The sequence below is a fragment of the Embiotoca jacksoni genome, unplaced genomic scaffold (genome assembly GCF_022577435.1).
Source record: "Embiotoca jacksoni isolate LCO1_2020_lvr unplaced genomic scaffold, fEmbJac1.0.p SCAF_2, whole genome shotgun sequence".
Lineage (NCBI taxonomy): Eukaryota > Metazoa > Chordata > Actinopteri > Embiotocidae > Embiotoca > Embiotoca jacksoni.
This window is the reverse complement of record NW_027185340.1, coordinates 6,109,381-6,131,331: the sequence shown is the minus strand read 5'-3', so window position 1 is coordinate 6,131,331 and position 21,951 is coordinate 6,109,381. Positions and strand designations below refer to the sequence as shown.

Below are 21,951 nucleotides of genomic sequence, written 5' to 3'. Positions count from 1 at the left end.
ATCTATCTTTCAAAAAGAGGTATTTTTACAGCACCTACTAATCGTAACTTTATAAATACCTTTTTCATCCGCTCATTAAATCCCTGCAGACATCTGAGAGCAGCAGGACAGAGTTGACAAAACTACAGTTTCTAATTAGATAACTGCCACTGTTGAGCCATTGAACAGTGTGATCCACTGTGTTTACCTTGACTAAATCACCTTGAAATGACACCAGGCTGCTGCAGAATAACCTCTCATCAGACCGGTCCATTACGACTTGGCATTTTGTTGGAGGATGGCAAATTAAAGTGGCTCATCAGTCCTGTTTGTCACTGACTCCGTTCAAACTGTCTTTTTTAAGAAATGTGGAGTTTCATGTTAAATCTGGACATGTTTAATGATGCAGGTGCTGCTGTCACAATTTATGGAATAATGTTTCGAATTCAAGATACAGCGGAATTAAAATTGAAATAGCATCCAACTGATGAAAATCCTACACATGAACAGCTTCTTCGTCATTTTTTATAAAGAATTTTGATCATCATTGTAAAAATAAAATAAAAACCAGGACCACCTGCTTTTTTCTGCAAATGTATCTGTGTGTCACTGTGATTGGCACAGCCATTTCAGAGCGATGAGACCAGTAATGTGACATGCTGAGTGTGTATTGGTTAATCTGCATACCCTCTCATCTATATTCCATTTCTCCCATCCGCTTTACACTTTGCAGTGCTACACATACATGAAAAAATATTGCATGTGTGATTGGAAGACGTCCACTGTCAGTGTGCCCAAGACCTACTTCCTTGCGTTTGTCGTTGTGCATGCATAATTCATACAAGGTTTCAGTTGGCATACCTAGCAGCAGGTCCAATGGAATCATCTCCTTCACAGCATCAAAGATGCCTCTCTGCCTGGCCTCCTGACCATCCAGCTCCCTGGCACAGGCCTTGCAGCAGCCACATGCTGAACAGCCAGACTCTCCAGACCCACAACCACAGATACTGATCGACAGACAAATACACAGACAGAAAAAATATTTAGAATATGATATACAATTTAGCCACGTAGTGGTTAAAATGAGTTTTGGGTTCCACACAAATTCTGTACAGATACAATCTTCACCCCTTCCACTTGTCGTGACTTACCCTCCTGGTACTCTATCTGGCCGTCCACTACTGACACAGCTGGCACCGTAGCCTGTGCAGTCTCCACACACCGTGCAAACCATGCACTGGTCCAACTTCCACTTGTGCATGCCTGGCTGGCACATCATGCTCTTCTCTTCCTTCTCCTCCAGCTCATCCTCCAGGTCTTCATCCATGGCTGTGGCCATACTCTCCACACCAAACGCTACAACAAATACGCATACACAGGAACGCCATCAGACTGGGCAGAGCACAAAGCCAATGCAAGTCTCCATATAGAGTATGTTATTGTCGGCTCACCTTTCCCTGCCTGGCTCATGGCTCCAGTGTCTCTACCACACTGGCCTTTGTTGTTCACTCCAAAGGTCCACACTTCACCATTCTTGGTCAGGACACATGTATGAGCCTTACCCATGGCAACCTGAGTTACAAAGTGCCCTTTGAGGTCTGTCACCTGGCCTGTGAGGAGAAAAGGTTTCAAAAGTAAATATGAATAATTACAAAGTCTTGAATCTGTTTTTATCAAATTAAAGCAGACGATGGCAAGAAACTCCTAAAATATCTCAGAAAAAAATATCCCCGGAGCTGAGGACTTGAAAGAGCTCTGTCCCTGTCAACTCACAGGTGCTGTCACTGTAAATAGCATCTTTGCCAAACATGTAGAGCTCTCCATCCTTGGTGACGATGCTGCTGCTGCCATTGTTGCACGCTGTATAAACAGCTGTCTTGGTCTCTAATTTGATCATCTTCTTGGGCTTGTACGGCTTGGGCTGTCTGCGACTTTTAGCTGCAAAGGAAAATAACAGACATCACCTTTCGTTCTTCAACTTGGTTGGCTTTGATTCAGAGTTGAACAAAGACTGACGAGAATAAGTTGTCGAATGTTTGCAGATAATTTGAAAAGGTCTTACTGGACTCCCCATCCTCTCCTTTGCTGGCCGAGCCAGTAAAGAACACACTTCCATCCTCAGCTACCAGCAGCGCATGAGATCCATCATGGCCGACTGAGAACTGCATAATCTTCGGCGACTTTGTGACGGGCAATTCTACCCACTTTCCTGCCGATGGGCCACCCTGCTTTATGCCCAGGCTCTGGTATTTCCCTGTGTAGTAAATCTGAGAGAAAGACGGGGAGAGATGTTCAAACGCACGCCAGATGACAGTATTAGTGGACATTTCTGAAGAGTTGAGCATCTATTGTGTGTACCTGCGTGCGTGTTGTTGGACTGTGCCTAAACAAAAGTTTAGCCTTTGTGGCAGGATGCCCACTGTGCCAAAAAATGCTTTTTAAGAAATGAAGGGAGGACCCTGTGCTTTCGATGCCCAGCTTTTGTCAGTGTGAAAACAGTCTTGGCCCATTTCTATGCTTTAGAAGGACGTGTGGTGATACACGTCCAGTCTGCTTCAAGAGTTGAGAGAATTTCAACAACTCAAATCATCTGACTTTTATTAAGTGGATAATAGCTTGTAAGCCATAACCAGCGGGCCTTTGACATTTGTCTATAATATCACATGCCCCTGCCCAAATGTCCAGTTCAAGTGATGAGAGAACTTTGTGCCAAGATACAAGTCGGTTGCTCCTATTTTTACCCATCCAGCTGGTGTGTGTTCAGGTAATCTGTAGATAAAGTGCGGCGCGAGATTAGGCCTCAACGCAGACATTGAAATGTGCAACAGGCGACTGCCCTAGACTGCTATCTACAAAAGAAGCGCACTGCACCACACCTACAGTAAAAGGCACAAACAGCCACACCCTGCAACACACCCCAAACCACCTACATAGTTCTGCTCTCATTTAGATAATATGTGATAAATGTGAAAAAAAAAAAAAAAAAAATTCAACAAAGCATTGTACCAGAACAGGGACAGGGCCCTTACTTTGCTAGTTTACAAAGATCCTGCTGTTTAACAGAGTCAAACACAATATTTAGGATGTTTCATCTACCTTTTTTAAAAATTTGTGTTAATACTGTTTTATGTTTGGGTTTCTACTTGTATCCAAATGCTGGTAAATGCAGTGTCCTCTGCTGTGTTTCCCAGGAAGCTGACATTGCACTGAAGGCAAGAGCCTTTGCTTAGCTGGGGGAAATACTCTGACGACATGCGGTAAATTAAGCAGGGATGCCACTTTATAGGCCTTATGCACGCATTTAACCATTAACAAGGGCTGGGTCCAGAGCACAAAAAAAACCCACAATAATTCTAGATATTTAAGACAATTGAGCTAAAAGGGAAACCACATATTTCTAAAACATAAAACATGTCTTACTATAAGGCCTAATGCAGCCTGGTCTTGGAAAATCTGACTGTGGCTAACTATATACAGATGTTATGAACAACGGGAATGTTAATGTAGTACGATGAGCTTCATGTGGTCACTGTGAGGGGAGAAAACATGTAGCTTTCTACAACACAGGTTTGCCCTCTAAAATGTGTGATCTGTCATTAGCAAGACAAAAGCACTTAAGCTCAGCAGCTGAAGCTGTGCGAGCTTTCATTTTTGGTTAAACATTTTAGACACACCACCACTCTCACCTTTCCCGAGGCAGTTTTCATCAGAGCAAACTCCCTGCCTGCTCCAAGCAACGCTGCTTCTTCATCAAAGCCTGTGCCTGAGAGAACATACTATTTAGAGGCAAATACACAAGGAGACAAGGTTGGACAGTACACTGCTTTTTACATCCTCTGTGTTTTCAACAGTTGCTGACACATTTTCCACCTTGTAGAAAAACATACAAACAGCATGAAGTGGCTGTATCAGGTGTACAAAAAGCATATGACAATGACAACCCACAAATATTAGAGCATTTTGAATCACTTACTGATGATGTGCAGATCCTTCTCCAGGTCAAAGAGAGAGATGCCGCAGGCGTGCAGACATTTCCTTGCCAGCTTCAGCTGCAGTTCCTGCTGCAGGGCCGGGTCTGAACTCATAGTATAGATCCGCACCACAAAACCATCCTGCAGGAGTCAGGGCCAAGAGGAGGAAACAGCGATTAGTTCCATGACACAACATTGCAACAGTGTGGACACGTATCCCTTGCTTCAGTCATTACAACTGGGCCTCATCCCCAAAACATATACGTATAACTAATGTGCCGCATTAACATATTAATTGCAACTTAATTAGGCTGATGGATAACCCACCGACAAGGGCTGCCATATGTTTGGGTCAATCTATCGAGGGTGTGGCTCGGTATTAGAAAATAAGTATTAAAAGCCTATTTATGTCAACAACAGCATGAAGGGAGAGATGTCTCCATAGCTCCATATTTGACTTAATGCAGAGCGCATCACATATAGCAAACTTAAAACCCCCGCCTTGTCAGTGCATATCGCATAAGAGATGCTAAGACTGCTGGAGATGTGACCGAAACTGACACTCTACAGAGAAGGAGAAGAGTAAAAGATAGGGGAACATCAAAGGAAATAATAAAGAGATCAGAGGGATATAAAAAAATGTATGAAGGGTTGCATTGGGCTGGGCTGGTTTTCTCGGTGTGGTGTTGATGGCAGACTCATCTGCTGTGCTTCCCTTCCAGCAGCGCAGAGCACATGCGCCTGTGAAATCATCAAATTGTGCCTGTAAATTGGTGTGGGCAGCGGTTGCATCTGCTGGCCACTCACTAAAAATGCATGCAGCTTCTGAAAGCTCTCCCATCCTCCGCCCATATAGTATGCCGCCCGCCCGCCGCCCCCCCCCCCCCCTTGATTAGCCCAGAAACAGCCTCGCTGCTACAGAGGATGTATGGTTCCACAAACTCCCCTCCCCCACTCACATTACAGAGTGCTTATGCAGATAACTGCTCGTGAGATTAAGCTCTCTGGAGAATACCCACATGTGGTGCCACTGCCCTCGCTGCCACACCCACACCCACACACACACAACGCACACACACGATACACACAAGCCCAGACACAGCTACATCCCCCTCTTTGGCACAGCTGGTGATCAGCTGAGGATCCTTCTTAGAGTGAGGGAGTGACAGATGCTTCCCGGGGCAAGTCAAGAGGAACAACAAACCTCATTTCAACTAACAAAAAAAAGGGAAATCACACATAATAAGAGACAGAGAGTTTGCTCAGCTGCAAACATGATAAATAAAAACAACATTGTGGAGCTGGAGGATTTGATTGCACTCGAGTGTGTATACAGATTACCAAGAGGATAACCATGTATAATGATGGTGTCAGTATCTTTTTCATTTCTCTTCAAGTCAGACAACTTGGCACAAAATCTGGAGAGACTTCTCTGTGATTGACTCTATCAGAGTAAAACTTAACTGCTGGGATGTAGTTCAGGGTGACAAAATCAGTGACTATGGAAGGAAGTCCAACAATACTGAAATTTCACAATAAAAGCATGTAAGTGCATAATAAAGCCAGCTTCCTACACATGTTTGCGGCAGACGTAGCCAGTACAGCAGTTTTTTTCTGCAGTTATTTATGCGTGTAGGGAACTCCTGATCTCACTGAGAACTTCCCCTGTTGAAACCGTTTTCATTTTAAAGTTAACATTTTTCTTTTTTTGAGGAGACCAAGACAGATGAGGCACTTTACTATTGAGTCGATGAAGAGCTTAAGCAGCAACATTAAACTTACATCTTTGCAGGCAGCGATCTGGTTGATGAACTCCCCATCTGTGAAGATGATGTTCTGTCCGTCTGAATGTTGACCTGCAAAAAGAGAAGCAACGGTGAATATACCTTGTATTTTATTAGAGGGAATATTAAACTCAAAGGAGGTGTTTTTGATACCAGCTAACAAAAGTGTTTTCTCAGCACCTGGCATGGTGACCGTCCCCTCGTGCTCCAGAGTCTCAGGGTTGATCTTGATGGCCGACATACTGTGGTTACTCGTATCCCGATACAACAAGTACCCCTGAAGACACAACACCAACGCTGCTGATGATCTACTGTCATAATCTACAATTCCTAATGTAAACTCAACAGCTGACTTAACGGAATCATTTGTATACGTCTCAATTGAATCTCCTCTACTTACCTGAGCAAAGCCCAGCCATGATCTTTTCTCCTTTCGATTCCTGATTCGGGACGTGGAGTTGTACACGTGGCCCTGTGGGGTATCACATACATGTGAGCCAACAAAAACACGTGCCGACAAGCCCTAATTAAAATCTGGCAAATGATAAAGCACCAGATAAACACTGGTGTTTAATGTTGGCAAAATAACATATCCAAGTCATCGGGAAAACATTCAGAATTAAAGCAGCATTGTGGTTTTCTTAAGCCAAAACATTAATGTTTTATGAGCTAAAAAAAAAAAAAAAAAAAAAAAAAAACTCTTGATATTAATAATAGTTTATTTTTCTTAAGAATGAGTAAAAAATTTATGAAAGTACATATTTCAGTTTTTGAAAATTGAAAATTTGGGCATAGAGGGAAACCGTTGGACTGAGATGGCATACAGCTCAGCGTGTTACATACCCTGACAGTACCACTGTATCCAGAGCCCACTTTGTAGAGTCCATCTTTGCAGAGCAAGTACAGGAAGGACCCATCAGTCTGTAGAAGACAGCGCTCATCTTCATCGATGGCCACTTCTTTTAGGACCCACTTGTTCATGAGAGCCGCACGTTTGATCCCATTTCCAAACCAATCCTGGATTTGAATCTTTCCCACCAGGACAGCCTGCACACTCCTCTGTAGTGCATTCAGTATGGTGGGTACCTGGTGACATTTAGGAAGAAGAGCTCTAAAAAGTAAGAACTCTTGCTGATTGAGTCAAAGTCTGATATTAGTAATTGAGACCGTGGTTACCTGTATATTTGCCCTACTTTGATTCCATCTCAATCCATTTTCACGCACACTCATTTCCATGGCAGCAATTACACACACCAATGATCTCACCGTTTACACACAAGCAAACAAAAGCCGACACACACAAAGGCATGCACAGCATGAAAGCCCACACTTCTCGGCATCCTGCCTGCCATTGTGATGATTCACAATCCAGTCAATACCTAAAAGATACAGAAGCAGGAGCAAAACACAGACCTGTGTCTGTGATGGATGAAACATGTGCGCCTACGTATTCCCTCTACAACCCTGATACAGTGTAAGAATTCTATTGATATGCAGGTAAAGGTGAGACATGGTTTTTAGTCACAAAGCCTTCCCACTATTTAGTACTGACTGTTTAAGTTATAAAAGATTTTGCAAGAACGGTTTTGATACAAAACAGACACAATAAAAAAAGAAAGAGAGGAGACAGAGAGGACAAACAAGAAATGGAAGCAAACAGCTAATTGGCGGAAGAATGCAGTCAGGGTAACATAATCAAACAGGAGGATTGGAGCGGCTTGACATTTTCCAAAACTCAATTTTGCTGCCCACACACTGCTCCGAGTCTCTCTGCACGAAGCAACCAAAGGTTGCTTTATCCACCCCAAATTGCACTTTGGTGATCAAAAGCATTTTTACTAATCTTGAAGGAAAACTTGAATGAAGTAAAGAAAGACACACATTCCATGGCGAAGCTTGTTTAGAAAGCATAATTCAAATTCAAGGGATGTAAAAGTTGTCTTTCCAAGCTTGCGCTTTACCAAATACAACCACCTGGATCACGTAAAAATCTTCTTCCAAGACAAAAGCTGTTCAAAGTCACTATTACAGATGCAGGTGATCAGTACGAACTAAGATTGTAACACCTGATTCAAAGAAAATAGCTAAAATGGAAAGCACGGTGCGGGCTGATATTGATCATACTTTGTTTTTGCCAGATATGCAAAATAAAGATAAAAACACCGACAATACGACAGTCAAGGCGCTACATTAAGCGTGCTTTATTTGAATTGGTGAATTACCTGTATTGTCTGGCAGGCGTGGCTGCCATTATTGGTGAGGATTGCAGAGACGGCCTGCAGGATTTTGCCTGTGTCTCCCCAGGCCACCACCAGACTGAAGAGGCAGGCGCAGGACAGGGCAGTGATGGCCTGTCCTGTCGGGTCATTGGACCCTGTGCTGCGCACCGTGGTCTCCAGCAGCAGCTGGAACAGAGACTCTGACAAGGCAAGTAGGTGGTGGAGAGGTTAGGCATTTGTAAAAAGAGTAAACTAGGCGTGCTGTATATGAAACAAAACATTAGAAACAAACTGCAAATCTAATACAACACCGCAACTATCTACTGCCTCAAAACAACCATTACATCGTAACAATATGTCTTTGACAGGGTCAATTAAATAACATTTTTAGCTTCACAAAGACAAGTTGTTGCACGGCTATTGCGTTGGAGTGACTTGGAGTGTACGCATGCACCAAATAAATTCTTTTTTTTTTTAGCTTTACCTAGCACATCAGGAGGCTCAGTCTGGAAGCCCTCAGGCTGTTGTCCCTGCAGCATGTCCAACAAGGCCTGCAGGCTGCGCAGGCACAGTAAAGGGTGAGAGAACCGGGTCTCTTTTATCAGCTCAAAGACCCCACACAGGCCGATGCCGATGATCTGCAGACACACAGAAAGAGGCACATTTCGATCAGCTCATGAACGTCACACTGCCGGACTAGTTGTGATGCCTTTTTCTACCGCAAATGTACAAACATTGCACAAATATAGTCAACAAGAAATCTCTGTCTTTAACATATTGATGTTTACTTTTAATAGCATGGCCTCATCACACTGTAGTAAAACAATCTACATTCGGTTAGCAGTCAACGGTATACGAATAGCCAACATTATCATTTCGTATAATGACAGTCCCACTTGGCTGTGTGGAGAAGAGAGGCATGCAAAGGAGTCTGGCCTAGAAAAGGATGCCAATCTCTCTCCCCCTCTCTGTATCAGCGGGCTTGTTATTGAATCAAATAAGTCTCTGCTGTCCTTTCCTATCATAGTGAACAATTTGTTTTGTAACAGTGAACGCTCAGTATTAGTGTGTAACTAATACTGAAAAGTACAAAAGATACTGCCATATGAAAAAATAAACAATACACAAAAACTGAATCGGTATAATTTAACACATAGGTAACAGATGTTGCAGATCTTAAAAATAATACCGTTAAAAAATTTAAAAAAAATACTTCATCAAGGCTTACAGTCACTTTGTCAGTGTTACTTTTTTGAAACGCAGACACAGCAAAGATTCTCACCATATGGTTTGTTCGCAACTGTTAGTAGGCGGAGATTAAAACTAACTACCCCCCCCCCCCCCCAAAAAAAAAAAAAAAAAAAAAAATATATATATATATATGTGTGTTTAACATCAGTGGCTCATTTAATTTTTCTGAAAGAGGATCAAATTCTACAGCCTTCTCAGTTTACCATAATGAGCTCGCAAATTAAACCTAACCATCTGCAACAGTTCTGTGATTAGCTGCTTACCAGCACCGTGGTGAACAGCAAGCACGCATACAGTTGTTCAACGATTGTGTTGTCACACTGTAAAAAGGTTTGTCCTGTTGTAGTAACACAGAGTGCATGACAGACAAGAGCACGTAGGGCATAATTCAGGTAATTTGATGGCATCATCATCTGCTGCCTCACTTGCATGACAAGCAGGTAAATCCTCAGATTCGTTATCGTGCTGCTACCATAAAGCAGCAGCCTTTCACCGTTTCAGCAAACACCCATAATGTTAACCCTTCATCTTTGCAACTGGCCTGCCTCTGCCCACCTATGGCTCACAGATTTAGTCTTCGCTGTGATTATAGCCTGGAAACCCTGTACATATTAAAGTTTAAATAGCCACTCTGAAGGGCAGACAAATCAGCGAACAGAGGGGGGGGGGGGGGGGGCCAAGTGTGATTAACGTTGAAATAAAACATATGGTATATTGTGGTTAAAGCTGATTGGTTAGAGGCTGTTCCAAGGAAAAGAACCGGAAGTCTACACCCTATTGGGTGTAATGACTGGAAATTATTTCTAATGTAGCGTGACCTACCAGGCCTACTGTATACTATACAAGGAGTAAATGTTGGTCTGGTAATACCAGGCTAGTAAAGTCCAAGATAATTGCCCTGCCTCTCATAATACAGCATTTATAGGAATAGGTCTACGTGACAGTGCATTTTAATTTCATAAGAATTTTCTGTTGTGCATACAGCATACTACAGATTTTGAAAGCAGAATTAGACAACATTATTACAGATAAAGAAAAATGTACTTGGTTCCAAGGTGTTGTGCACATTGTGATTAAAAAGTGACAGCGTAAGACAGAGAAAGATAAGATAATCTTCAGGCACACAAAGAAGAAGGAGGGGTTGGGGAAAATCCTCACAAGATGGGGGTTTCAAACCTTTTGTAAGGAAAAAAAAAAAAAAAAAAAGAATGCGCCTTAAAAGGAGCAGTGCATCTCGAAAATCCCCTGAGAGCAAAGGCTGTCTCCTGCCGAGCGCAGCTAACCACCACATAAGCAGCCAGTACAACTCCCCTGCTCGTACCTTTGGCAGCTTCACGGCTGGCTCGCGGTACTCTTCCTCCTCTTCGCTGTCTGAGTCGCCGCTCTGCACCGAGCTCCTGGAGGCCAGCGCTAGGGAGGCCTCTCTCTGCTGCCAGTCCAGCACGCAGTGCCGCACGTTGCAGTAGACATTGAACGCAGATGGGTTGCTGTGCAGCTTGATGTCCGGCACGCAGAGGGCTCCATCGAGACTCTCGGCCTGCGGGGAAAAACAGCAGAGAGAGGTGGTTAAGCAAACCCAGCGGAACCTTTTCATGGTGATCACAAGTATGATATCATTTGGTGCATCAATAAGCTATTCAGCACAACACACAGTCATTTATAAACAGCAATGTCAGTTCTGTATGTGAAGATTCAGTTCCCTTAGTCCACAAAACAAATAACCCTCATTTTAAATGCTGACGTCTTTTTACTGAAATGCTATTTTGTAAAAGCACTTTGAAGGCACAATTTAAAAAAAAAGGAAAAAAAAGCAGTTGATCATTTTCATGGTGTCACTTGGACAGGCAGGTAATTCATCCATTTTGGTTCGCGTCTGTCGACTGATTATGACTCATGCAGTTATTTAAGAGGCAATTTAGAGTACACCCACTGATGATACCCCTAACCAAAGGACATGCCTGCTGACCACAACAAGTGGAGCAATTTCTCATCCCGGTTTACAAGAAGAGTCACGTCACAGACGAATATAAACCTGAGGAACTCTGAGCAGGTGTTATCTGTTACATTTCAACTGAAACGAAACGATAAAATCACAACAGGTTGAGAGTGTTTAACCTCTGTTGAACACAAGTCTTTTTATAATTAGTTCTATCATTGACGTCATGTCTAGTCAGTGACACAGCTGTGAAAACAAATAACTCCTCTTTTTGCTTTGGACTCTCTCCTCAGGACTCTCATTTTTATCCACACTGGACAAATGTTTCCCCATTTCGAGATAATTTTTTTCCTGTTACAAAATAAATTGCCCAATATTCAGCAAATCCAGTCAACAAAAATTAGTTCGAAAACCATTTAGCTTAAGCTGAATTTAAGTAAAATCACATTGTACTAAAGATATTTACTAAAAAACAAACACTAGGATGAAGATTCACCACAGTTCTTTCAGTTGACAGGAGAGAAGTGGAATGAACAAATCCAAAACGTTGGCTTTGCCCATTTGAATTTTGTCCCTCTGTTGAAATGTTTCTGGTGAATCTCCAAAATGAAGGTTTGAGGATTCAAGTCTAGTATGCTGTGCAGATTGTAAAAACATGAAACAAACTTGCCACTTCTCGTAGCCGCTGATGTAAATGACAGCCAATATTTATCTGGCTTCCTCCCACAGTCTAGAAACATCTATGTTAGATTAATTATTGATTCTAAATTGGCCAAATGTGTAAATGTCTTTTACTGTTGGCCCTGTGATGGACTTGGGACCTCTCCACGGTATTACCTATCTTTACCCAAAGTCAGCTGAGATAGACTCAAGCCCCCTATTGACCCTGTTTAGGGTAAAGTGGGTACAAATAATAGATGGCTGTAGATTTTTCCAAAATATCTATTTCGGGTAAAAAAAAAAAATTCATCATGAACAGATGTGTATATTGTAACACAATGCATTGAATTTATCACGAAGGATAAATTCACACAAATCACTGTTCTCTGTATCACATGGTTGGATGGACTTCCTTACTATCAAAATGAAATATCCATCTCATGTTATTCATTTATAAAGCTCTACTATTGAAGCCCCCAAAGTACCTCCCATCTTTTCTCTTATTTAAATCTAGTAACTCCAGCACACGATCCAGTAACCACTTCACCTGAGATATCCCTGAAATATGCACTAATGTTGGCAGAACTGGTTTCAAGTCATTTCTAAATGGAACAAACTTCAAACAGCCCTCAGTCTGATATTTCTCTTAGAGATTTTAAAGCCTTATTATTTGATGCTTTTATGAGCCTTGTAACGGTATCAATTAATTTCCTACTTGTGTATAGTTGTGTTGTTTTGTTTGCCGATTGTGCTCTTGTGAGTCTATTTTGTTCACAAGTTTCACTTTCAAAAGACATCACTATCTCAATGCAACTTCCTGATGAAGTAAAGTTGAATCATTTTCAGAACTATCACAAGGTTCAACCCTCCTCTTGAACTGTGTTGCACTAAGAGGTGTTTGTAACATCTAGTCCACCCTCATTGATATAAATGAGCCAGTGGGGCGAATTTACAATAATATCCTTAGCTTAAGCTCTTAAATTTAAATAATCATTACAATTAGAGACACAGTCCACAGAGAAACTAAATGAACTAACTAACGGATAAGCTTTCTCCATCCCACCAAGTGAGACATTTTTAACTACAGTCCTGAGGCAACCTCTAGAGAATCACATTGATCGATTGTGCCTCTCTTGCAGTGTTGCGCTTTTGGCATCACAGTCACGGAGGGTGATGTCATCTGTTTGGTGGGGGGGCGGGGGCAGGGGCGGAGGGGGGTCATTCATTCTCAGCTCAAACCAGTGGGGAGGATATTAGCTCCCCTCTCATCTAACAGTGCTGTCTACTGCTCTCTAGTCTTCCCACTACAGTAGTTTCCGTGACCAAGTGACTGTACAGAATTAACAAACGAGCACACTGCCTGTACTTAACACCATTTAGAGCACAGAAACGCTATGATAGCGTAAACTCATGCAGCAATGGAGGGAAAAAAATATTTCTTTGGAGATGACTGCAAAACAAAAGGGTGAGGTAAAGGCCAAAATCCTGGAAGCTGAGCACGTGATAGGAAACTCAGGGTTTCTGGGTTGTATGTACAAGGACAGTCCCTACTAAATTCCTGTCTGACTGATCTGCTGTCTAATATATTATATTCTTTATTCAATATTTAGTTTGTCTCTATTGATGGGAAACAGTTTAAACACAAATCAATACAAATTCTAAGGGAAAATAAATATGAGAGGATTTATTTTTATTGGACCCAACATTCATGTGATAAAATGAGATATTTCTGTTAGATAATTTCGGTTTCTGTTTTTCGTATTTAAAAAAATAAAATAAAAATAAAGAGTACTATGATCACAGGTTAAAGGCAACACATGTAATCCACAATTACCCAAAGGGTGCTGGGCCACCAGCATCTGAAGCCCCAGATTCAACATGCATTCACTAAAGAATATGTACTGAAACTAGACCAAAATTGGTTGCGTCTCCTCATGCTATGTTCTATTAAAAATATTTGTAAATACAGGAATAAAATTGGCTTACTGCAGTAATTAATCATCTGAATGTACTTAATGTTTGTATGTTTAAAAAGCTGGAAACCAGGCATTCGCTTTTGTTTGCCGAAACTGAAAATATGGTTGCCACTTTTAGTCACTGTATTTTTTGAGTAATTAGGAATCAATTTTCACATTTGTTTGTGATGTTGAAAAATTTCTCAAACTGTTTTAGTCACACTCTAACCACTTACTTTTCTTCGACATCATCTTCAAACTGTGCACACGAAAGTAAATGCAGCAACACATGTGCAGCATTGAAGTGTTCCAGTTCTGACTCTTACAGCAATATTCAAATATCACTGTGAAATGTGAAAAATATGAAATATTTATTTGTTTGTTTTGCTGTCCTTATTTTCCATATGTTAAAAAGTGGTTGCCAAGGATGGCAACAAAGGGCCACAAATTGGTTGCCAATTTCTCAAAATGGTTGCCAATGGCAACCTGGCAGCTGTTACTGTCAAGTGCCGGCTATCCAAGTCTTTCCAGCTCACACAGGCCCTGATGTTCATGAACAGGGTGAATTGACATGTTAACGCAATTGACCATTTTAGACTACTTTTTACACTACGTCAGTTCGGTTTGTTACATGAGGATGAAACACAGGGTCTTTGCACTCACAAAGTGAAAACTGTATTTGACGTCACATCATCAGAAACATCATTACAAGCTATGTCATGATGCACATGAGAAAAGGCACATCCAAGTATGCAAAGCCCATTGATCTGCTGATGTTTGTGGTTTTCTGCTCACTTTGTGATAGCACTAACCCATGACCCAAACCCACTGCTCATGTGATAGTTTCCTTTTGTATTTCTGTCTGCACTCAGCTGATGACTTTATGGCCATCTAAAAGCCTTAGAAAAAGCTGCTACAGACTCCTGATCACGCTTAAAAGACAGCTACACATTTTAGCTGGCTGGCTTTATGGAAAAATATAAAAAACATGAATAAAAGTACTGTCTTCCAGAGCAGAGGCTTCAACAGAGGGACTGTTAGTTTGCACCACCATGGCAAACGAGTTAAATACGAAATTTACTCGGCAAATATTGAAATGACTAAAATTAATTCAATAATCACTCATGATGTTAGAAAAGACCATGACTGTCTGTACAAAGACTTGAGCTTTGACTATAATTTGCCAATGTGTTTGCGCCTCTTCGGTATTAGTGTTACATTCATGTCACAGAGCTGAGTATCTGTTCCTCTGAAAGATAACTATGCAGAAATGTTTGAAAAACCTTGAGGGTTGTTTTTCAGAATCTTCAACGACTCTTAATCATCTGGATGAAAACCACTTCTGACCTTTGCACAAAAAAAACAAAAAAATTCTACCCATTCTTGTGAATCTGTTTCCTATCAAGGTAGCAACCATTTTACATCACAACTTGTCACAACTTGGAAAATAGGCCATTTTTAATTGTTCACTATATTGAATATTTTCTCCAGACCATTCACTAAGTGTTTTTAAATAACCTGGTGGGTTTTACAAGCATTGCTATGCATTTATATTCCAGATTGCTTAACTGTGACTCGAGTGTCACACTATGTCAATACGTGAGAGGCACAGACTGGGGTCACTAGCCCTGCTATTTACCAATGGCAAAAAAACGATTATACAACAATCGATATGATCTATATTGATTCTGTCTTTTTCAGAAGTTAAAAAAAGAGACAGAGGGTCTATATTAGGAGGCGCTGGGCCATTCAGAGTGGGTCGTGTATGTGTGCCTGAAATAAAAGTTGAGGGAAGAAAAAGTCCTTTTACTTTTATTTTGAGGTCTACATAATTTCCACTGTTGTGCTTTTACTTTGAAGGACATGCACTTCCCATGTGGCAGTGCGTGTATAGAAGCCATTGCTGTTTCTTTTTGTTATCATTATTGCAGTTTTTGGCTTATTTCATGTTTTAAACAGTGCACGAAGGCATTGTGAATCCCTGCCATCTTTTTTGCTGATCAAATCCAAGTAAAAATATAAAATATGTGGGTCTTGACTCAGCTGATGGTTGAGACTGCTCTATAGGATTGTATGATACATGATCTTGATACACTGCACCTATGTGTTTTGTCATATGTAATAATTTCCCTCCCTCCTTTGCAGGCATAATGTCCTGTGTGCTACATTTACCACCTGATATTTATTTCAGTCTAAAACCAATTACATATATATATATGCAGCCATGATGCATTAGAAGCTGATGTTAATAATCAATTCAAATGCAGTAGTGATATTTATATAGCACAATAACAAGGGAGGACATGGAAGTCAGGGTGGTGGATGTGCGTGTAATTGCTCAACCTTCAACACCAAAGTCCAAGGCTCAGATTGTTTTTTTTTTTTCCTCTAACATTTTTAAATTATGACTACAATCTTTTTTTTTAACCGTTTTCAGCAGCAGCAGCAGCCACCTGACCTTCCCAAGCACAAGTATTATTGAAATAACCACTAGTTTGCAGACACTACAGTTTGAATATTCTGATACACAGAAGAGAAATAATCTGGGCGGTACTGAATTCCCTCTAAATTATGTCATGCTAATGCAGAATAGCTGCATATGGATTACATTTTTTTTGTAGAAATTTAAAATTTTTGGTATGTTTAAGATATGTAAGCATCTCATTCTGTCAATTCAGTTACTTTACTTATTCAAAATGGGGCAATCAATGCAAAGAGGCACACACTCCTAAATTAAAACCTAAAAAGCATAAAAGTATAAAGTGCATAGTACAAGCAAGCGCTACGGCTGATGCACATCAGTGAGTGGTGGTGTATGTGTGGAGGGTTCCCAGAAGGTTTTATGGTAGGCTGGTCACAGCATGAATTACTCATTTGATAAAGTATTCCCAGGTACTTGGTATCTGCCAACTGACTTGGTGAAGAATCACTTTCACTTCCGCTGTTGGGTTTTTTTCTTGATATATTATAGACTATAAAGACATTGCATGGATTTTTGATGGTATTCTTTGGACTGCAGCATTTTGCAGCATTACATTGTTATTCTAATTACAGTGTTTAAAAGAAGACCAATCACACGCGTCTGCCTGTACACAAGGCGTTACATCACCCTCTTCATTAGGATAATAAGTGTTTATGCTGCCTTTTGTTGTCACTCTACTTTCACATTTATAAGCACACAAGCAGACAAAGGGGAGAAGAAGAGCTTTCAAACCACACACTTGTCTGACTATACTAGTGTCAAAGGCGTGACAGAGCAAGAGGGAGCACAACACATACAAATACAGCATGACTGTCCGTGTAGCAACCCACGTTTTTACGCCTGCCTGCCAGCCAGTCAGCCAGCCTTGCCTGCCACTCAGTTTTCTGTCTTTAAAGAAAATCCTGTGATGTTGCAGAACGTCAAATCTCTGAACAAGTCAAGTTGAAGAGAAATTATCTGACGAGCCCATTCTATGTCAAGTTTCTTGTCTGGAACAATTTTGAGGTGAAAGATGACAAAGTCAAAATAGAGCCCGTGTGTCCTTCTCTGATACTAACACATTAATCTCTCTCGTCTCTGCCTGCCAGCAGCAGGAAAATCCAAATTCAGACTCTCAAAAAAACAAAAAGGGGGTGGGGGGAGGGACTACACTCTCAAGAGAAAAACAGAAAGGAAATGACTCAGTATAATGTAAGGGAATTGTGGTTGTTGTCGCAGCTTCAGAATCAACTATGATGGCCCTGCAAAGTCTGCATCACAGGCAAAAGCACCACCTCATCCTCCGATGCCGGCTAGGTTCCCTCTTTGGATGAAGGAGATGGATGCAGGCAACTGTTGCCGTGGAGATGTGGAACACATTAGGTCGCTCGGCAACAGGCCATCATGCACAAGTCAGAGCCACTCCCATGTGTCTCGCATTCTGCCTATCCACCTCTCCAGCTTCATGTGTGGATGGGCTCACTGGCACCTGACCAACGCCACCAATGAGAGCAGGGTTTCTGCCAAACACCGTCAGGATTGCAAAGACTAACCTCGTCTTTAATCTTATCCTCAATCTGTTAAGCTCATTCAGTAGATTCCAACTAGCTGTAAGGATTAATCAGTGCAAAACATAAGGCGGTGACAGTTGCAAATTAAATCTGACAGTCATGTTTTCAATAGTAGAAGGGAAATAAATTAAATACCTCATGTACACATTGACGTTTGAGAAATGCATTAAGAAGGAATTTTGGGCATGATTACATCCCACTAATAAATATGTCTCCTGCTTGTGATTTAAAATGTTTAACATGGTGTTATGTCTTGTGTATTTATCAAGACATTTACAATTTAGGTAATATGATGAATATTGTTTCAAACAAAAAGCCCTCATACAGCATAGCTTTGATCTTATCACCCCTTTTAAACATATGTGTTTAAAGACATACAAATATAAATACAGCAACAGTAGGTTCACGTAGAAGTGAAAGTGCAATATAGTGCCATCGCTGGTTAAGAAAGTAAAGCATCTCTTACCTTTGTTCTTGATTTGACTTTTGACTTGATCTTCTGTCGCCTTTTCAGTTTCTTCTTACTCAAAGCCTTCTTTCCCCTGGAAGCACACAGTAAAACACTATTACATTAGGCAGACGCTTTTGGCCAAAGTGATTTACAGACAGTAGGTGCATTCATTCATACCAGATCGAAGCAAGAGCTAGATTTCATATGAAATTGTGAGTCTATTCCTGTTAATCAAATGAGAAAAGAATGTTTACCACTACAGTAATAATGGTTAGAGCTTTTTTTTTTTTTTTTTTTTAAGAAATAGCATAACAGTTAATGCATTTGGTTATATTATCACAAGCCCTTATTATCTAATATTGTTATGACGTGAGGAGAAAAGGAGGTAAAACATATTTTCACTAACCCTTTCTTCAAATTATTTAGGTTTTAAAACCTTGAATCCATTCCACATGTCTTTAAACAGCAGTCACTTTCACTTTCATTTTCAGTCAAGTTTCAATCTTATGCAGCTCGCAAAGTACAGTTCCTTTCAAGTACAATAAACTCTACCTAACGGTCATGAGTGTGGTAGTAGATTTGCATTTAGTGTTCCACATTTCGTTATAGTTCCAAAACAAGCACACAATTGACCTTTTGACAGTTTTGAACTCTCAATGAAATCCGTGTTTGACATTGGCTTTTTATTGTCAGTTTCACTGACATGTCTTGCTGTCAATACGAGGAACTACGGGCCACAAATGGACAACAAAACCATTACTATACACAGACAAGCAATACATCTTCAATCTGCTGTTGATTTGCCATGTTAAAAGTGTTAGAAGTGCATCCTAAGCAACTTTTTGCTCAATAATGATTTTTTTTTTTTTTAAATATATTTCACGACTGCCTTTTACAGTTTGTAAGGGCTGGGATAGTGAGTGAGTCTTACCGATCAAAATACTTAATTATTTTATCATATAATGATATGAGACTCGAAATTCTGTTAGATTTAGAAATGCTACATCGTGATATGGCACAAGTGTTGTCTTTTCCTGGTTTAAAGGGTTAAATTACAGTAAAGTGATGTCATTTTCGGGGTTTACCCAACAATTCTATTATTCGCCTTTACCAACTCAGTTATCGTATCCAAATTACTGAAAATTATTTATCAAAAATCTCCAATAGTGATTCCTACAATTTTGTTGCAACGTTGACAGAAAGATATTTGGTCAAAAATATTGTAAGATTTGATTTTGTTCATATCACCGAGGCCCAACATCAGGTGCCACAGAAATGTCTATATCCGATTTTTACAATTGGATGGGGAGGTGGGGGGGGGGGGGGGGGCTTCCAAAACAGTTTCCTAAAGCTTAAATATTTCTTTCTGAGTACAGATAAACCACAAAAAAAAAAAAAAAAGATGGGTGTCAGACAGGAGGGTGGTTCAAAAATAACATGGCCTTTAAAGGTTGAAGTAGTTATTGATCTTGCTTCCCTCTTGTTCTTTAATATAGAACAATAACACGTGAGTTTGTGCGCGAGGATGCAGCAGTGATCCGGCTACTCAGACTGACTGACAGACAGACTGACAGACTGACTGACAGACAGGCCGACTGGAATGACGTAACTGTATTTACCCGGTAATGCCAGAAAAGCAACACGACTTTTATCCTCCACGCTTCCCCCCCCCAACAAACACAATCCTCACCCAAACACAGTCTCCGAGACGTTTCTGCACAGGAGCAATAATGCCGCAATTTCGTTTCGTTTCGTTTCGTTTCGTGCTCAGCCAGGATTTCTTTCTCTCCCGTGTTTTCCTGTTGGAAATCAGGATTTTATTTTTTTTTTTATTTTTTTTTTTTAAAAAAAGACGGTCGACGCTCCTCGGCGACGTCAGCTCGGCTCACAGTGACGCCGTCGGGGCCTAAACACACGTACACAGCTCTATTATAAATGACCAGGTGTCGTTCAATAAATAAATAAATAAATAAAAAAAATAAGGGTGACAACCCGAAGCACCGAAGGTTTCAAAAATATTGAAGAATAAAAGAAATTTAAAAGTAAAAATAAAAACGTGTCTCACAGGGGCGGTGTGTTTGTTTACGTTCAGCTGGGTGGCACCCCGTTACAAACGGACAAAAACTGCTGTTGTGACAGTTAGCCAGTTAGCTTTGCGTTGTTTTGTTTTTTTTACTAAAAACCTACAGTAGTTTACTAGTATTATCATCATGTTATGTTATGGCTCTTTTGTGTGTTTTTTTTTTTGTAGCTAACTAAACCCCAAAAAAAAAAAATAAACCACACCAGGGTTGAACTAACTGTTAGCTTCAAGCTAAGGAAGTCACAGCCCAACGTTGCTACCTTAGCGAGCTGACCCCGCAAAGCAAAGTGTAGGAGTTCCTGGCTTTTCGTCCGAACTCGTATGATATATAAAAAAATAAAAAATAAAAGTCAAGACTAGCCTATAAGCCACATAAAATAAAAAAATAAAATAGTTATACGTGATAGCGAGCGGCTGCTCCCTGACGCACCGCTGACCAGCGGTTCGTGTTAGCTTACGGTCGTTAGCCCAGTTAGCTCCGCTAAATGACAGACCTCTCCAAGATGTCTTCGTTTCTCACGCCGACTCACCTTCCTTGATTTATCCCTTGCTCTTTATCGTTGATGGCGGTGGTGTAAATCCGTCTGTATCTCTCCGCCAGGGCTCGTCCCGAGAGTAAAAGCTGGTACCGAGTCCGACAGTCCGACAGGGCTCCGGAGGGCGTCGGGCAGGGACCCATACCCGGACCCGTGGCGGAGGAGAGATCGGCTCCTGCTCCAGAAATGACCCTGACACCCAGCCCCATCGACGGCGATAAGGAGGGCAGGATCCCTCCTCCACCTCCACCAACACCACCTCCACCTCCGCCACCACCGGCGGCGGCGGCGGCCGCTGCCGCAGCACACATCATCGTTTGGCAGAACAATGCATATATCACACAACGGATATCACAGCCAGATGAAGTCCAGCCATCAGACGCAATCCTACTCGTCGTTTAAATCCGCCGCACGTCACATCACTTGTCCGCTCCGACCTGCAGAAATACACCGCTTTTAGCATCCGCGGTCCTCCTCCGGAGGTGGGAGGTTTATTATCGGCGCAAAATTGGGGAGCCGATCCGCTGGTGCGACGTTATCGGCCGCGCGGCGTCAGCAACGGTGTCTTTGCCTCCCGGGGAATCGAGGATATCTCAAGCCATAACGACGTTTCTCACGGAAAAGCAGAAACGGCACCGTTCATTTCCACAAAAATCGCCGCGTCGTGATTCGGTTTTATTCGCTCCTCGGATATTTCTTGACCCCGGAGAGGCAGCACCCTCAGTTGGGCTGCCATCTTAGCTCCATCATCCCTCCCCTCCCTGAGTCTTGCGTCGCGAGCATTGCCGGGATATTTTCATACGACTATAAAAAAAAAAAAAAAAAAAAAAAAAAAAAAACCCTGAGCGATGCAATCATTGATTTATTTCATCCATTACCTCTCTGTGTGCAATTATTCTGATGCGCGGGTTGTTGTTGTTTTTTTTGTTGTTGTTGTTTTTTTTAAAATGCAGATCGACATTTGCGGAGGTGAAAAGACAGCAATCGGAGAGATAGGAAATAGATGGGCTGTTTTGCACACTGTGCACAGTTGGAAATCTGGACATTTAATTTGCAGAAGTCCATCCGGCAAGGGCCCCTCCCAGTTTGATCTA

At 41.4% G+C, this 21,951-nt stretch overlaps 1 protein-coding gene across 18 annotated transcripts in view; it reads right to left on the bottom strand.

Moving 5' to 3' along the window:
* The window catches only part of mycbp2 (MYC binding protein 2), a 59,995-nt gene extending 38,362 nt beyond the window's left edge, over positions 1 to 21,633 (bottom strand). For all 18 annotated transcript variants that reach the window (XM_069154217.1, XM_069154218.1, XM_069154223.1 and 15 more), the window contains exons 1-16: positions 20,852 to 21,633; positions 18,254 to 18,329; positions 10,526 to 10,741; positions 8,438 to 8,591; positions 7,957 to 8,153; positions 6,578 to 6,820; positions 6,135 to 6,206; positions 5,915 to 6,011; positions 5,733 to 5,806; positions 3,953 to 4,091; positions 3,666 to 3,742; positions 2,042 to 2,246; positions 1,753 to 1,917; positions 1,431 to 1,589; positions 1,131 to 1,335; positions 841 to 986 (exon numbers count right to left, since the gene is read on the bottom strand). In XM_069154217.1, the coding sequence (XP_069010318.1) occupies positions 841 to 986; positions 1,131 to 1,335; positions 1,431 to 1,589; positions 1,753 to 1,917; positions 2,042 to 2,246; positions 3,666 to 3,742; positions 3,953 to 4,091; positions 5,733 to 5,806; positions 5,915 to 6,011; positions 6,135 to 6,206; positions 6,578 to 6,820; positions 7,957 to 8,153; positions 8,438 to 8,591; positions 10,526 to 10,741; positions 18,254 to 18,329; positions 20,852 to 21,171 (2,545 nt within the window). In that variant the 5' untranslated portion in view covers positions 21,172 to 21,633. The remainder of the gene's footprint in view (positions 1 to 840; positions 987 to 1,130; positions 1,336 to 1,430; positions 1,590 to 1,752; positions 1,918 to 2,041; positions 2,247 to 3,665; positions 3,743 to 3,952; positions 4,092 to 5,732; positions 5,807 to 5,914; positions 6,012 to 6,134; positions 6,207 to 6,577; positions 6,821 to 7,956; positions 8,154 to 8,437; positions 8,592 to 10,525; positions 10,742 to 18,253; positions 18,330 to 20,851) is intronic.
* Between the last annotated feature and the right edge of the window lie 318 nt (positions 21,634 to 21,951).